Genomic DNA, 17,854 nt, shown 5'->3' with positions numbered 1-17,854 from the left:
TGTAGAGGGGGCAATTGAGAAACCGTGGGGATGAAAGGGTGGGGGGGGGTGGATTGGAGGTAGAGGTTCACGAAGAGGAGGAGAAGAGAGGAGTGAATCCATGGCCATCCGGTGAAACCCTCAGGATCGTTATCCACTTGGGAATACCAACTGATCTTTGGGAGTTTTGGTCGTTAATACGAGGGTTACCTCGGGGATAGAATGAGTTTGATTCGAGAATAGTTAGTTGACGGGAAGGGAGAGGGGTGATTACTGGGTTATTTAATGACCGTTGCGGTGATTGAAAAGAAAAAAAAAAATTGAAGGGAATAGCGGTTGAACGGAGGTAAATGTAAGACAAATTGAGGGAAGTGGATGTGATCAGTTTAAATAACGAGGGCAATAGTAGGAATTGTCTCTGGTGGTGCATTTTTCATATCGTATTGACGTATTTGAAAGGAAAATAATTGGATGGAGGGAATTCTTACGCTGTATCTGTCGTATTTTATTGTTCATAAATGTCAAGTTGGAGAATTAATGATTTGGAGATGAAACGACCTCTGGAAATTTGATCACTGAGGGATGGTATGTGGACATGGGTCTTTCTATCACCCTGAAGTCATTAAGTGGATGGTTTTTTTTTTTCTTCTCTCAACCGATCGAGTTAACGCTGTAGTTTTTCTTTTTTATTTCTTTCTCACCACTTGAATATTGCCAACTCCTCGAGTTATCCGGTCGTATCGTTACCACCCTCTGAGTGAAGTGAAATTACCATGCAATAACGGCTGAGTTCACCGTCTGACCATACCCTTCACATGAGATTACAAAATAGGATAATGCATTCTCGTTTAAACTTCACTCAGCCAACTCACCCGCCCTCTCCAGACCGCTTCAACACTCCTAGAATATTTGGATCGATTTGCTGCATAATTCAATCTGAAATTAAGGTAGTGGTGGGAGGGGAGGAGGGTTAGCTGTAGTACAGGTGGAGTATATACCAAATGTAAACCACGGTCTGGCTATTCGTGGCTCGTTTAAATGTATTATTCAGGCCGTCCTTGACGGTGACTCTGGGAAGGGGTGGTGGGGCTGGAGGGGTCGTGAGATCAGGTGGAGAAATGGCATGAGATGATGACGGGCACAGGGGGGTGAACAAGAGGGGGTGGATAATCGAGTTCCGAATGAAGTTTGTGTCGGCACGTCTGTCCTCGGCTATGGATTTTACGTGATAAATATAAATGAGAATTTTCTAATTGTCTTATTTCACCGGGTGTCTTCCAGATTGTCATTATTAATTTTATTTGTTCTGTAATTGGAATTGTGTGGTCTGTTTGCAGAATCGAGAAAAAATGTGAAGGAAGCTCAAGTGATCAGATGCCCAACAAGGCGCGGCCTCGTCGTGAGTGGTCTCCAAAATCCCCCATAGATGTTTTGTAAGTAATTTTTTGATGATTTGGGGTTATTATGTATGGGATGTTGCAGAAAGTACTGGGAAATCGAGTTAGTGAGGAAATTCTTATAATTGTCTCGTGCTATGGAATTTAATAATTATCCCCGGGCTTGTATAGTTGAACAGAAACACTTGGATCTGCTAATCAAGCGTACCCCCAAGGCCACAGTCTCAGTAGTAGACGGAAAACCGTAATACAGATACACCGCTCGGCACCGCTGTAATTAACTAATTAAAGTTTCCGCATACGTGGTCGCAAAACGGCACGATTTCACCTCGAGGATAGCAAGCTCACTCAGTTCTAAGTTGCTTAATTTTCCTTTTTCTCGGTGTAGATATTAGTCAGAGTCATGAAGTTGTTTTTTATTTTTTATCCTCCCCCATAATTTCGAGGGAATTTCGATTTCGATTCGATATAAATGTCCATTTCCTTTTTAAATAGGATTGCTCAGAAAGTTCGATACGTTTCCCGGTCACGAAACATAATTTTCTGGTAATTCATTTTTTTCCCTCTTTTTTTCACAATTTTCTGCCGTCTTCCCTATGAGGCTACTTTCCGGTTATCCACAAAATTGCCATCGTTTCAAAAATCTAAAACCATTTGGTGCAAAAATGCCAAACGATTTTCCCCCTACCCCGGATAAAATTGCTCGGGTGGAGATCGAATCGTTCTGGGTTTCCCCTGCAATTGGCTTCGATTCCTTTTTTACCTCTTCCATCCCCCTCACCCCTTCTGTTCCTCATTTTACCGGAATAAAGAGGTTAAAAAAGAAGTGGGATCGTGTCTTGATGTTGAAAGTTGAACCGACAAAACCACGAGCTCTCAAAGACGAATATTCATTGGGGCGTGATGAACAAAAAGTTGGTGCTCTGCCAAAAAGCCGGTCAGGGAGATACTTGGCACTAAATTTTCTATTGGCCTGCGGTGTATACCCGTCAAAATGAATATTAACCCTCTTAAATATACATATTTATCCACATTACCCAAGTTATCAAAGCAACAATTGTTCACTACACAAACATCTGGTGGTGTACACCGAAAACCTCTCCAATGCCGAATTTTCATTTCACATTATTGAGAGCTTTCAGGAGAACCTCTATTTTTCATCGTACTGCTGCTGCATTAGTCGCATTTATCTATTCATGGTTTATGAATAGCTAAAAATACGCTATTCTACATGCAGAATCACAATATTTTGCGGGAACTCGAAAGGTCCTCCGTTACCCTCAATTTGCAAACAACTTCAGTACATTTGAAATATGTGCGGACTGAGTGATTCCTTGCCAGGACACCCAATGCAAACTTTCTTACTATCCATCTGACCCTCTTGTTATGCTCACTCTAGAATACAACTTGCATCCACTCCATAAACCCCTCCCCACCTCATCGTACTACACTCTCTCAACAACTTTAAAGTACCATCCATAAAGTACCTCCACACCGCCATCTTGCATCCGGTATTTCACCCAATACTAATTAACGAATTCTAATCGCTGACAACATATTCCATTAACAATTCACTCCAATTCGGTACTTTCCGCGTTTCTATCTGGTTAAAAGCCCCGCTGTAATATTCAAAGCGATTTCATCGGTCTCCCCGAGATGTAAAATTCATCATACGGTTGTAGTTTTAGTCGAATTAACATAGCTTCTATCATATCACCGGTGAAAATAGGGTGCATTAACAATTCACAACTTGAAAAGTCTCACGCAGGGATGAAAATTCTCTCGGAAAAGTTTCATCCACAAAGAGCAAAGACAAGCTATGGCTCTTAATCAATACCGGAGTTGTGATAGGATAAACTTTCAGTAAGAAAATTTGTTCCATGAATATATCAGAAACTATCCAACTGAAATCAGTTGTCCCCTGATTTATGGAGTAGGAAATGTCCACTAGATTTGGTGGTGCAACTTTTGCCCCACACCATACGCCCCGGGCGTGAAATTCGAAACAACCGGAAAACCCAATTTAATCATTCATGCTGATGTATCAGTACGATTGGTTGATAAAAAATGAATTTTATGATTTTTTATTGCAGGTGGATGCCCCGCTCCGCCATGAGGCCGGCCGAGGGCGACACGTCGGACTGCATTTTGGTTGTCGGTGTGTCACGTCCTAAAATGGCTGCTGCATTTCTATCAGTTGCCCTAGTATCACTCTTCCTGACATTTCACATACTCTATGACAGTGCAATCTACAGTATCCATGCAGCATCTGTTATAGAAAGTATGGATGATGTTGGTAATGAGCTTGATAATCATCAGCATCAACAATTACCAACGATTGTTATAACAAACAAAGTACATTTTTCACGTACAAATCGCCATTTACCACAAGCTATTATCGTTGGTGTACGTAAATGTGGTACACGAGCACTTCTAGAGATGCTGTTCCTCCATCCGCAGATACAAAAAGCAGCTGGTGAAGTGCATTTCTTTGATCGTGATGATAATTATGAGAAAGGGCTTGAGTGGTACAGGAAAAAAATGCCGTACTCTTTCAAAGGACAGCTAACCATCGAGAAGAGCCCGAGTTACTTCGTTACACCAGAGGTGAGTCAATGAAAAATGGCTATTCAACAATTAATTTTAATGTTTCGTATATTCCGGGGAGCAAGTCTCTTTCGCACACTCCATTCGATAGAAAATTCATCACAGAAGACTATTTTAACTCAACAATTATCCGACGCAATTTTTTTTATCGTCAATCATACTGGGCAGTCTTAGATAATCGCTTTTTAATTTCTTCATTTCACATCATCGACAGCTTTTAGAAACAATTTAATTTCTAATAATTCGACGCTTACACTCGGCACACTTAACAATTCACAATTAATGAATCATTGAAAATGACAAATCAGCCGGGTTTTTTTGAGGGAAAAGCATGAATTCCTTATCAATGATGAAGAAGTTCATGAAATTGGTCACTCAAATGCGCTTCCGTTTGATATCACCCGTCAGAATCACGTCATCATTCCGCGTTCAAATCACGTAGTTGCCAAATTCAAACTGAAAACGTATCCTTCCTTTATATAAAAATAAAAAAAAAGGTACCGGAGCGTATTCGTGCGATGAATTCAAGTGTCAAACTACTGCTGATCGTACGTGAACCAGTGACACGTGCGATATCAGACTATACCCAGCTGCGTACACACGCTGCGGCAGCAGCATCAACAGCAACAACGACAGTTGAGGGTAGTCAAAAGCCACCATCACAACCGCAACGTAGTTTCGAGGAACTTGTCATACGTCCTGATGGCACTATCAATGAGTCATATCGTCCAATAGCAATATCACTTTATCATAATTACATGCATCGATGGTTAGAAGTATTTTCACGCGAGCAAATACTTGTTGTTAATGGTGATCAGTTGATTGAGGATCCTGTACCGCAGCTACGTAGAATTGAGAATTTTCTCGGTATTGAGCCAAAAATTGGTAGGCACAATTTTTATTTCAATCATACCAAGGGTTTCTACTGTCTGAGAAATGAAACATCAGAAAAGTGTCTCAGAGAGAGCAAAGGCAGGAGACATCCGCGTGTTAGTCCAATTGTTGTTACCAAATTGAGAAAATTCTTCAATGAGCATAATCAGAGGTTCTATGAGCTAGTTGGTGAGGATCTTGGGTGGCCAGAGGAGTAGAGTTATGATTGAGAGATGGAGGCTGGTGGATCACATTGGTCCTTGACTCGATAGCAACTGATACATATCATAGGGTTAATAGTTGGATATTAAGAGATTTAATATTTTTATAAAGTCCACATTGGAAGTTGTTATATATCGTTGATTGATGTTTTCTTCTTTTGAATCGTGTGACTGAGAGAAAGGTTGAGCATTTTATTGGCGCATTTCGTTGACTTTTTTTTTTCTCATCATCATCATTTATTTCTCATTTAGCCAGTCAATTCATTATTGGGTAGTTTCACCGTAATGGGCCATTGACACCAATTCGTGCTCGTCGGGAGTAAAGAGCTCATCGATTGTGTGTCAACTGGCTAGTGAGGGTGAAATTCTCGTTGACCACTGCTCGTCAAACATCTTCCGTGTCTAACTATCGATGGGCACTGCCCACCGTTTGATAGATACGTGTCGACAAATTCTGTACACAAAGGAGTGAGCTTGACGCCTCTGTTACTGACTACACTAGGGGGTTTGCAAACAAACTCTGGTGTGTTGAAGGATTTCATTTGTCACGTGATCAAAGATTTACGTTGCTTTATTTATCATACTTGACAAGTAACACCTTCAACAAAGGCGCGGTATCGTTAATTACTTCTAACCTTGAAAAGTCGTCAAAGCCAATCCAAGGCAATATTTTCTGATAAACCAATCGTTTCTGATGCTATTACAAGTCAAGATCTTAGCTATTCATATTTTTCAAAAATGTCTTTCACATTCAAATGCGTCAATTGAATGCATATACTCTTCATGAATGAATTTTCGATGATATTCTGTATCCAAAATGTTAACCTCGAAGGGGTTTCACTCAACAAATGAATTAACGAGAAACCCCTGGGCTGAATCCGTAACAATTTCCCAAAATTTACATGTATACTTGAACCCTTCAGAGACAGACTTGAATATATACTGTTATTTCAACGTTACTAACGCCGTTGTAATCTCACGAATCGTATCCGGGGGGGTAAGTCTGTATTTGATCTTGGGCTGTGGGATTTAGTTATCCAGTGCTCGGGTATCTTGTCAAACGCTGATCGTTTCTCATCTATTATACATTCCACCAAGACCTTGTCCATTAATTAAAGGTGCATCATCAATATTTTTTTCACCCCCACGGAATTAGGTCGATAAAAAATGAATGAGCCAATCTCGACTGGGCCATCCATCATGGCTGCTCTAGGCGTTTCACCCTCATCAAGTTGATTTCAACCCTCTGACTCCCATTCGGAATTTTTACCTCTCTTTTCTCTAATCCCATGAACACGCCGATGCACTCTCGGCTTTTATCCCCTGTACCTGTTATAGTGAAACCACTCGGCACTTTGGTAAACTGTAGATGTGTGAACATGTGGTTACCCCACATCAGTCTGAAGTGCTCCTCGATATTATTATTTAATTAGTTTAGGTGTAGATTGAGGGATTAAAATCTTTTTGTCTCGGTGTTAGACTCGATGAGGGTTTCATTATCTCGTCAATTCGCCCGGATAATCAATAGTTTGATATATAACCGTAGGCTGGTGATATACTATATATAAATCACCTCGGGATACACCGGAAATCCCTCTCTCTCTTCAATTTAATTCATTATCTTTCCATAATCAGGTTGAATTGAGTTGGTCATTAATCACTGGGCTAAAAATTATGATGATCGGTAATGTGACAGAGCATCCGGAATTATTCCAGATTGAGAATACCCCGGGTATATCCTATATTTCATTCAACTCATTTCGATATCTATGATATACTGTTGGGTGCCCCCTTGAGCTTTTGACGTTCATCACTTGTGCCACAATTCACCTATCCCTCTTTCTCCAACACACATGACCCACCAGAGTCACAATTCAACTCGACATAGGACCAAAGTTATTTCTCGGGACTATGACGAACTGTTTGGACATTGTAATATCGATTTTTACGTCGACGCTTGTTAACAGTGACGAATTTATCTTGTCGCGTATCGCTTGTCTTCTTTCATATCTCGAGGCAGGGGCTGATATGTATTAATTTGGAAATGTCAAAGCTCGTATTTTATTGATTTTGGACAATTTATTTCCGGTGACGAGATTAGATCAATTAGTCAGGCAAATTGGGGGTGGAATTGTGCTTCACTCGTTAGAGAAGATCGATTGATTTTTGACCGAGTATTTTTACCTCTTTGGACCTTTTTATTTGGTTCATTCGGATTCATTAATTCTATCTAATCTAGAGCATTAAAATTTAATGTTAAAGAAGAAAAAGGGGATTGTACAAACGACCTGCTAGCATCTACCTGGCATACTATCGCATCATAGCCCATTCTTCTTCGTTTCTTTTGTATATATCTTTTGCCTCCCTTCTTGGTGGTGTTCACCTCGCGTGCATCTTCGCCTCTTCGCCACACTTCTCTTTTTTCACCCTCCTTCCCCAACCGCCCTCCCACCATCCCCCTTTTCACTGTCTTTTTTATTTCCATCTCTTTTTATTTCCATTATTCTTGGATGGTTGTTTTTTTCTTATTTCTATTCTTTGCGCTTCAACCGAGGCAACCTCCTTTTCTTTATCCAACACTGCCAGCGAAGCGTCTTGCAAAACTATGGCAATATCTCTACCTTCTGGCCTCGTATTTATATACACACCCAGACAAATTACATAATCTTAAAGTCCAGGAAAGTACCGTTAATACTGGGGGATAGGACGATGATGAAAAAAAAAAATCCTGGGAATTTATTTTACATTTACCTCCACCGCTTGGTAATCCCATTTTTTCAATTTTCTTTTCATTAACGCTTTTTATTTTTATTCTCGGAGATGTGGGTGTGAAAATATACGAGAAATCTTCAACAGCAATCATCTCCAATATTCAAAATGCCTGAAAATTCGGTAGCACCGGAGATTTTACATGTTCACATGTTCATTTTGGGGGAAAATCGAGTAAATTTCATGTTTTCGTGACATTTTATCACTTCATCGATCAAATCAATGATCTTCAAAATTTTTGATCTTTACTCAATGATTGACACCATTCACCTCCTAAAAATTGACATCCCCTAGTTCGGTCAAAATTTTCCAACAACCGAGACGCCTCCGGGCGCCATAATTCCTCCCCCATCATGATTCATAAATCAAATTGCGTGTAGCCTCAGCACCAAATAAAACACGGAAACCCCTTCGATGCATTCAACCCGCGCATAAAGCAGAATAAATCATCGAAAAAGTGAAACAAAAAATGAATGAATGATTGGAATGCTAACGACAAAACAAAGTGTAAACGAATACAGAAAACGTGGTATCAAAAATTGGTAAAAATCAAGGGATTGGGGTGAAAAATCATATCACAAAGTGGAATATTTATTTCCCTTGTTTTGTGCTGCTGATATTTTTACATTTCAGTCTTGAACATTCTTGTACGGGTGAAAATAAAAAAAAAAACGGGTGGGATGGAGAGGAATAAAATCACCAAAGAAAACCCAGAGGGTTGAAGTTTCCTCGGAACAACTCAGAGGTAGAAGAAAGAAAAATAGGGGGTTGGAAAGGGGTGAAAATAGGGGGGTTCTACCTGTATGTATACAGTGTCTGTTCTGGTGTCCCACGAGAACACCAACTGATTTATTTAGCGTGCGATGCCGCCGGCGACAATCACGAGTCCGGAGAGGGTGAAAAGAGTGAAATTTCTTGACTCTTAGGTTTTTTTTCGTTTTTCTCCCCCTTTTTTTTACCCTGTGGAAAGGATGAGGTAATGCCCGGTGTATATTCAGTACACTAGAGATTTTAATTTCCGAGTTGTGAAAGTGAGAGAGGGGAAATCAAAATTCCTTTCTTTTATATTTCACTTGACTCGCGTGGTTTTCTTCACGATTGCTCGGTGTCACTTATCTGTTAGGACTCAAAGGGATTGATTGTTTATTAATTCACTTGGTTAATTATTTCCATGAATAATGGGATAGATCTGAATGATGATTGCACCTATCCGTTGGTAGTTTTGAAAGGGAGATTTTTGGATTTAAAATTATTGTGAGCACCATCAAAATAATCATTCAGGAAAGTCTATGGAAGTGGGTCCTATGATTGAGAGGGTGTGAGTGGACGCGATTGAATGATTTTATTCGTGTAATCTAAGGTCTTCTAGGTGTAATTAAATGGTAATAATTATTCGTAAGTAATTAAATAAGAAAAGTGGGTTAAGATTGGAGAAAAACGCCATGCTAAAAAGAAAGTAACGATACATATCAAGAATTGCCTGACTAAGGTGAAAGATAAAATTATTTACTAGAGTACTTTAAGGTTATACATTTTTGTCACTGATACGTCTCGTATTCGAGATGTGACACCAAAAAAACATATCATTTTAATGATTATTAAATTAAATGTTGGAAAATCGTGATCAGAGCCAAAGATATACCTGTGAATATTCCTATCTTAAAATGGCGGATTATTCAGGTGTGATGGAAGATATTTGAGGCTCTCGAAAGCAAAAAAAAAATTACTGGAACACGGAATTTTGGGTAATGAATTCTCAGAAATGAACAGGAAATTTATTCATTTTTTAAAAACAGGATTCAACGAATTGGTGGCAATTTGAAAAGGATGAGAAATTTTAATAAATTTTCAAAAATGCGAGGTGGTTGAAAAATATCAGCGCTGCCATTTTCCTGGATACTCCCGCCATCTGGCGAGGGGTTTCCAAGATGGCGGTGCTCTCACCTCGGATTTTTAAATGATTATTACAATGAATTATCTTATTCAAATGATCTGGAAGTGATTTTATCCTGTTCCTCTAAACTGAACATTTTTCGGAGCCATTCTGCAGATATTTCCATTTTTTTTTTTGGCTGAGAACTCGTCGCATTCCGGTAGTTTTTTTTCATCCCGAGCCCTCATGAATAATTAATCAAGTATCATTTTTCATTGATATATTTGAAATTGAACTGCTTTTGCGATGCTTTAGAGTACACTCAGTGTTAAAAAAAAAATTCCAAAAATGGTGAATTTAAAATTGTGCGATGTAATTGCCCTTCGTCGCACCTCTTAGAAAATTTTAATCATGAATAATTCAGATGTTTAATATCTCATCGCATCGGTATTAATGTCCCACGGACATGGAGTTCTTTAATCATAAACTCATAAAATATAATGTACAGTGAAAAATGGTTTTTTTACACGAGTTGATAATTACAATGTTTGGGGGCAATTTTAATGGTTTTTATAGGAAATAATTTTACGCATCTAGGGTTAGTCAAGTGGCATCAAACGTTTAATAGTTCAATACATATCATTAAGAATAATTCGATGGGGAAAATTGGAATTTTTGCTGTTGATGGGAATATTCGAATAATCCCTCAACTGAAAAAATTCATTAAAAAAATAATAAAACAATGAAGTAAGTATATGAAAAACGAAGAAAGTGCATATGAATGAAAAAAAAACGATATTAATAATTTATTACACTTTTACCGTATAAATAGATATTTCATATATTATATATATTATATATATACAAGAACATATTAAAGAAGTGGAAGTTTTATTAAAATTATATTGTAAAGATAAATTGAAATATGAGGAGAATACATATCGGGGTATGGAACAGACAGTATTTTAAGCATAGGCTCTCTAGTCCCATTCAATTCATTCAAAATTATTAATAATTTTTGCTGATTTACTCCTCCAGATGATCATAAAACGACAAAACAAAAATACAAAAGTAACAAAAAATGATAAGTAAAAATGCAAATTTATCAATTGGATTTTTATTATTTTTGTATTCAAACGATTAAATGAATTATTCATCAGAAATTCACTAAAATTTATCGAGATATATGTGTAACTTACGCGAAATACCAAGTGAAAGATAAAAGAGTTAAAATCGCTTTTTAAACTTTGCTCTTGAATAATCCAAATAGAATAATAAAAAAAAATGTAGAGGATATGAAAAGCAATGGACGATACGCCGTAAAATGTGGCTGACTTTAATCCTGTAATTCCCGTACAGTTTTTATCGCATTTTAAGTATTGTCGAGAGATTCCCGTTTGTATTGATAAATATAATACGGTTTGGATTATTTTAATTACAAATTTAGGGAAATGTCAGATGTGAAAAAAGTTGTGATTCGAAGACGAAAAAAAAAACAGAAAAAAAATGGACGAAATGAGAGAATTATAAATAAAAAAATTATTTGAGGAAGAAAAATTGTTTCTCTTATGAGCATTTTTGACCTTTCAGTCACTCATTTCTCTATTTCTTTTTTTATTCTCGCCCGTTTTTATTTCCGTTTATTTTTCATCATTTATGTTCTTGATGAAATTTTTTTTCCAACTTTTTATATATTTATTTATACATTGATGTATATTGCGTATATTTAGCTTTCGATGCAGATTTATTTTCACCTGATCAATTTATTTTTCTCCGGGTATAAAATTGAGATAGAAATCAGGGTATGCGAAAATCCACTTGACTCTCTTGTTTCCCGTTTCCCCTCTTCATTCTTTTTTACTCTCCCTCGCTCATTTTATTTTTACTTTTTTTTTTTGTGGGGTCCCTATCGTGTCTCGCGTGTGTCACGCTCTCACTTGAGAGGACGACACGACGCAATCGATATAACTAGCGCAGACTCGTGAGAAATCATGTTCAACTATATTAAAATGAATATAAGAGAAAATATCAGGTGGAGATTTCGGGAGCTGGGGTGGAATGTCAGTGGCTTTGATGGATAGGTCAGTAAATTCACATTGAGTTGTTGTCTAGTTGTAGAAAATCTAAAAGCCTCATTCAAAACTCATTGTTTATTGAGTTTATACCGTTATAAAAAATTGATCAGTCTAAATATTTCTGAAGAATTTGTTGAAAAAAATTTTTCGAACGAAATTCTATTTTTATTTATTTTATTATTATTATATATTTTATTATATTTTTATTTTTTTATTTTATTAACGAAACGGGAATATGCATGCATTTGCAAATTAACATGTGACATGAATTTGTTGATAATCAAATTACAACAATTCCAAATTGCCTCGTTACACCGGTCCCCGGAGATTTCACTGGTAATCGAAAATAAATAACGAGAGAATTTATTTTCCCACGCGTTCTCAGGGGACACCGGCCATTATTAATATCAGGGAAATAGTCAGTTGTAAATAAAATACTGAGTGACAATGTTTAAGTGGAAAAAAAAAAAATTCTGATCTTTCCGATCTTTTCTGTCAAACGGAAATTTTTAATCCATTGATCGTGATTTTTTTTTTGGTCTCGCAATTACTTTAACGCGGATAATTACGATTCCCGTTGTACCGCACGTAAATAATTATCGTCGTTATCTTTGTTATCATTATTTTTCGGTTTGCGTAGTAGTCGGGTAATTGGTCCGGTTGTTTGGAGAGTAAAATTATTAATAAAACAGGATATCGAGGAAAACATTGTGATCGATGGACAATACATCTGATCGCGTGTCCGAGGGTTAATGTCATGTGGTTTATTTAAAAATTAATGAGGAAATAATTCATTGGGTGATAAATACAGGAATGAATCTTTGAACACCGGAATAAATTGTTTCACTTCAATTACTCACTATCCGATTAATTAATTTTGCTCTCGTCAATCGGAGAATTCTCTTCTTGAATTATTATGCGTTTGTTTATAGTCCGATTGTTTATTTAATATTGACAAAAATTTCATGTTTTGATGGTTTTGTTGATTTTTTTAATTAATGTTTATTTTTTGAGTTGGAAATTTTTTTCTGTTTCGATAATTATTTTTGTTTATTGAAAAATTTAATTCGTTATCGATGGGAATTTTTCTTTCAGAGTGGATGGAAATGTTTTTTTTTCTTTTTTTGAGTGTTGATTTTGGAGGAGTGGAGAATCGAGGGTTTTGGGACGGGAAATTTTCAGGAATTCTTTCATCTTTTTGCTGCACCAGGCACCATTTTCGATTGACCGGCTATCGCACGATGGGATTCAACGCATGCGCAGGTATTTATAAAAATTCATTAAGATCTCCCCCATCAAATAAACGCCTCAAACACTTTTCATCCTCTGAATCGATTTTAAAACCCCGAACAGATCTAAATGAATAAAAAAAAATCTTGGAAAAATAGGACCCGGCCAAAAAATTATCCCGGTCGACAAATTATCACCTGTAGTTACCTACCTTACCGACGGGTGGTAATGTCGGAAATTTCTTTTTAAAAACACTTATTTATGAAATGTTTGATTTTGCGTTATATTTTCTAGAGCAGCTCCTGAACAAATTTTTGTGCACTAAATTTTCGTTTCCCAATTTCCTCTGAAAATCAAAAAAACATTGTCTTTAATCGGATGAGAATGCGGGATCATTTCAATTGATGCTCGGAAAAAAAAATCTTGCTTTGAAAATAAAAAAAAACTGAAAATTCCTATTTCTGGGCAGAAATATTCGCTCACGTCTTCGTCACCTCTTCAGTATTCTCTGGTGTCCCCTTCGCGTCACCTCAACGAAAAAAAAAAAAAAAACCCATTCAATCGTATTTCTCAGCAATTCCCTTTCCCAAAAAAAAATAAAATTGGGGAGAGTGGGGGTGAGGGGGTGGATAAAAAAAAATTAAAATCTCTGTAGGCGTAAAATGGACGGAAAAATCGCCGAAAAAATATAGATTCCCCATTTTTTCCAATATAAATGGGCATAACCCGTTCGATCCAAGCTTGACCTCACACTGTGGAACCATTCAAATTTTTTTTATTCTTTTTCATTCTTTTTTTTGTTTTTTTTTCGGGGGAACCACTCGCTACTGCAGCTGTGGCCAATCGACACGAGAAACAGTTCGGAAGTTCCCGCGCCTTCGACCGGACACAGAAAACACGTACGTCTTCCTCATTTATTACCGGACCTTTCAAGGGACTTGGAACCATTGTCACGTGCCTGGTAAGTATTTTTTTTACTTGAATGTACCGTTATTAGAGGAATATTCAGTAGAAAATGTGCAACTCGCGATCGAAAATTTTTTAAATCCCTTCAGTCCGTTTGTTTTATTCACTCTGGTTTACATATTTTTTTTTATTGATAGCCACATGGCTGTATTTGTTGTCATTCGATTCGTATTGCACAATTTCTACGAATTTACATGAATTACTCAATTAATCTGACACGATAAAAAAAGAAGTCCATTTTCCACGCTTCCCGTTCTAAGGGAATATCTCGGAATCGAAGGAAAATGGCGATTTTCTCATAATCACCTTTTTTGTAGATCTCATATTTTTCTTTGAAAAATGTTTATACAAAAATATCGATATTTTCCCTCAATCCGGAGATATTGGGTAAAAAGACTCGAAAAAAGTGGAGCTCTGAAAATTTGAGGCAATTATCATTTCGTTGATTAGAAAAATCCGGAAAAATCTGGAAATTCGTGGAAATCGGTGGCCATTGATCTCCAAAAATGTCCTAGAGGTTGAGGAATGAGTGGAAAAATGGAAAGGGAGTTGAAAGGGTGCTTGAAATTTTAATAATAATTTGTGGCCGATGGAGTCCGGTTTCTCTGACACGCATGATGTACGTACTCTCGCTCTTAAAGAGAGAAAAAAAAAGTATCCCTTATTCCATTGAGTCTTTACCGTTACCAAACGCCTCTTAAACCACCTCTTAACTCTTATCCGTCGTCCTGATTATTTAATGAGGCCGAAAAACACATTAAAAATGATTTTAACGTCACAACAAAATTCATTTTAAAACGGAGAAGAAAAAAAAAACCAGCTCATGAATATTTTCCACACCTTGAATTTTCCTTTCATCTTTCATCACCTGTGGAGCAAAAGTTGTAAAATTCTCTTGTAAAAACCAAAGGAGAATGGACTTTTTTTTTATTTTATCCTTTTAGCTAAACATTTTGTGCTATTGATCTCTGAATTTTCTCCGGGGTTCAATACCTCGGCGAAGGTGAACGAGATTTAAATGATTTCTCATCCTTATTCGATGGTGGATGCGAGTAAAAAAAATTCATGAATGCTAATGCTGCTTGGGAGAAAAAAAAACCGGACCACCCGATCGTAAATAAATCAGTGGGAGTTAAGAGGATGATGTGTAAATTAGAATTGGTATTCCAGTGTGAATCTTTGAAAATACTATTTCGGGGAAATCTAGTCGTGATCGAACACTCGTGGTAATCAATAGGCACTTCACATTCCGTGAAATAGAAGAATAACAATTTCTCTCTCAATGGTTTTTATTTTTTTTTTTCGCTTTTCGCATGGGGATCACATATTTCTATTCTGCAATTCTCTTGTTCTCTCGATCACGTACCGAGTGTCAAGGCACAACTGTTACCAAACCACGCAATCAATTATGTAAAAGAATTGAATCGGGGTGAAAAATATTTTTCATTGGGAATGGAGTAATTGGGAAGAAAATAGCGCAAATTCTCGGGCTCGAAACGAAGTGATGAAGTGAGAATGAAACAGTTCGGGTAATTATCGATTGATCTAGGGCAACTATTGATTTTAGGAGGAAACGTCAAAAGACATTTTTTTTTTGAAATTTCATTAGCTCAAAAAATGTTATTTGACGATTTCACCGGAGATCGATGGCTTTCGGGATAAACCGGTGATTACAAAAAATTGTAAATTGGTGTAATTTCATTTCATCGCTTTGTTAATTATTTTATATGTCTCGAATAAAAATTCCAGTGGTGGTCTTTCTAATGGTATTATAATTTATAATTTATTATAATTTATGACACCACCCGATGGATTAATAAATCAGATAAAATCATTCAGTCGTCTTGCTAGGATTTATAACATCGACGAAATATTTTCGGAGGCAGTCTATGGTCCGAAGTCATGAAGCGAGGATGGATCTTGTCCGGGTGGATTTACTTAATTCTACAGGTGAGAATTTCCAACATTTTTTGTATTCATAAAAAAATTATTGTCTCTCTGAAAAAAAATCAGGGAAGTGGTGCAGTTTGAAAAATCGAATTTTCCAGTGTTGTGGATTGTATTGAGATTTTATTTTTAAAATAAATACAGGTGATTGAGGTAACGAGTCATGGACGTCTCATGGATCCTCCAGCTAGAAATAGCATGTGGCGATTTGGCTTTCCAAATCCAGTGAATTACAACGACAACGAGCTGTTCTGCGGCGGCTATGCCGGTGAGTAAAAAAAATAATAATAAAAAATAAACAGAAATGAGAATAATGAGGGTTAACTGGGAAATAAAATTGCATGTGATATTGACGTACTGATGGATTCGGGGATGGGGTGAAGCTAATTTTCGTAACTTAATGAGGTATCGTAAAGCGAGATTTTGTGATATTTTTTTATAGTTCAGTGGGTGCAGAATGAAGGCCAATGTGGAATATGCGGTGATGCTTATCATTTGAAAGAACCAAGACCTCATGAAGCCGGTGGAGAATTCGCTAAGGGCACCATTACGAGACATTACACTGCAGGACAGGTAATTGTTTTTTGAGTTCCTCGAATTATTGACGTGTCTTATTCATTATTGGTATTATTTGTGTAACTAAAGACGAACTGGCCCTTTTTTAGGAGATAGACATTGAGATTGAATTGACAGCTAATCATCAAGGCCACTTCGAGTTGTACCTTTGCCCCAACAACAATCCAAGGCTTCCAGCGACTCAAGACTGCTTCACCAATTATCCACTGTACCTTGCTGGTACGCAAGAAGTGAAATTCGTAATACCAGAGGACAGTGATAAAAAAGCTGTTTTTCGGTACAGAGTCGCATTACCGAATTACCTCACCTGCTCTCAATGCGTAATTCAGTGGAATTATTATACAGGTAAATTTCAATATACCCCGCCCCAACGAAAAGCCCCAAATAACCACTTGCAAATTAGTGAAAGTACAAGGCTACAAAAGTGCAACAATCGAATGGACATTTTTTTTATATTTATCTTTTATTTTTTTTATTTCAGGAAATATGTGGGGCACATGTGCCAATGGGACTGAAGCCGTTGGTTGTGGCAGACCCGAGACCTTCAGAAATTGCGCCGATGTTAATATTGTCACCAGCACTGGCGCTGTACCACCTGCATTTGTTCATCAGCAGGACAATCCGTTTGTTCTTTACTATCAGGATTACAGATTGGAGAATCAGGTTGTACCGCTTATTATCAGATCGCAGCTGTGTGTACCACATAATCAGTACAGATTTATACCTGGTATGGATAATTGGTGTCAGACCAATTGTTTGAGGTATCCACCTCATTGCCCAATGGATATATGCACTTGTCCGTAAGTTATCGATTGTTATATTATTTTATTTTTTTTTTTGAAGATTTATCAATTTATATGTAATAAAGGTTAAATTATGGTGAAGTTATGGAATTTAGAAGACTAAAATTTTTTAATTACCCGGGGGTTTCCTGATTTGTGACGTCATAAAAAAAATCGGTCACGTGACCAGAAGTGACGTCATAAAAAAATCGGTCACGTGACCGGAAGTGACGTCATAAAAAAAATCGGTCACGTGACCAGATGTGACGTCATCAGCAAAAGAAGTCACGTGACCGAAAGTGACGTCATCAAAAATTCGGTCACGTGACCGGATGTGACGTCATCAGCAAAAGAAGTCACGTGACCGGAAGTGACGTCATAAAAAAATCGGTCACGTGACCGGATGTGACGTCATCAGCAAAAGAAGTCACGTGACCGGATGTGACGTCATCAGCAAAAGAAGTCACGTGACCGGAAGTGACGTCATAAAAACATTCGGTCACGTGACCGGAAGTGACGTCATCAAAAATTTTGGTCACGTGACCGGAAGTGACGTCAT

The 17,854-nt window shown here is 37.3% G+C and overlaps 2 protein-coding genes across 5 annotated transcripts in view; both read left to right on the top strand.

Annotated features, from left to right (window-relative positions):
* Window positions 1–8,822, top strand: part of Hs3st-A (Heparan sulfate 3-O sulfotransferase-A) — a 33,595-nt gene extending 24,773 nt beyond the window's left edge. For all 3 annotated transcript variants that reach the window (XM_011310420.1, XM_011310422.1, XM_011310421.1), the window contains 3 exons: window positions 1,317–1,412; window positions 3,470–3,983; window positions 4,481–8,822. In XM_011310420.1, the coding sequence (XP_011308722.1) occupies window positions 1,317–1,412; window positions 3,470–3,983; window positions 4,481–5,074 (1,204 nt within the window). In that variant the 3' untranslated portion in view covers window positions 5,075–8,822. The remainder of the gene's footprint in view (window positions 1–1,316; window positions 1,413–3,469; window positions 3,984–4,480) is intronic.
* Window positions 8,823–12,928: 4,106 nt separating this feature from the next.
* Window positions 12,929–17,854, top strand: part of LOC105269855 (uncharacterized) — a 5,952-nt gene continuing 1,026 nt past the window's right edge. Inside the window, exons 1-7 of one of the 2 annotated variants that reach the window (XM_011310423.1) lie at window positions 12,929–13,057; window positions 13,858–13,985; window positions 15,842–15,940; window positions 16,082–16,205; window positions 16,380–16,510; window positions 16,603–16,858; window positions 16,995–17,313. In XM_011310423.1, coding sequence (XP_011308725.1) covers window positions 15,893–15,940; window positions 16,082–16,205; window positions 16,380–16,510; window positions 16,603–16,858; window positions 16,995–17,313 — 878 coding nt within the window. In that variant the 5' untranslated portion in view covers window positions 12,929–13,057; window positions 13,858–13,985; window positions 15,842–15,892. Of the gene's footprint in view, window positions 13,058–13,857; window positions 13,986–15,829; window positions 15,941–16,081; window positions 16,206–16,379; window positions 16,511–16,602; window positions 16,859–16,994; window positions 17,314–17,854 lie in introns of both variants that reach the window. The other variant, XM_011310424.1, reaches the window with a different exon arrangement.

The sequence above is a fragment of the Fopius arisanus genome, unplaced genomic scaffold (genome assembly GCF_000806365.1).
Source record: "Fopius arisanus strain USDA-PBARC FA_bdor unplaced genomic scaffold, ASM80636v1 scaffold00075, whole genome shotgun sequence".
Taxonomy (NCBI): Eukaryota; Metazoa; Arthropoda; class Insecta; order Hymenoptera; family Braconidae; genus Fopius; species Fopius arisanus.
The sequence above is the reverse complement of the archived record's forward strand: the minus strand, read 5'-3'. Positions and strand labels throughout refer to the sequence as shown.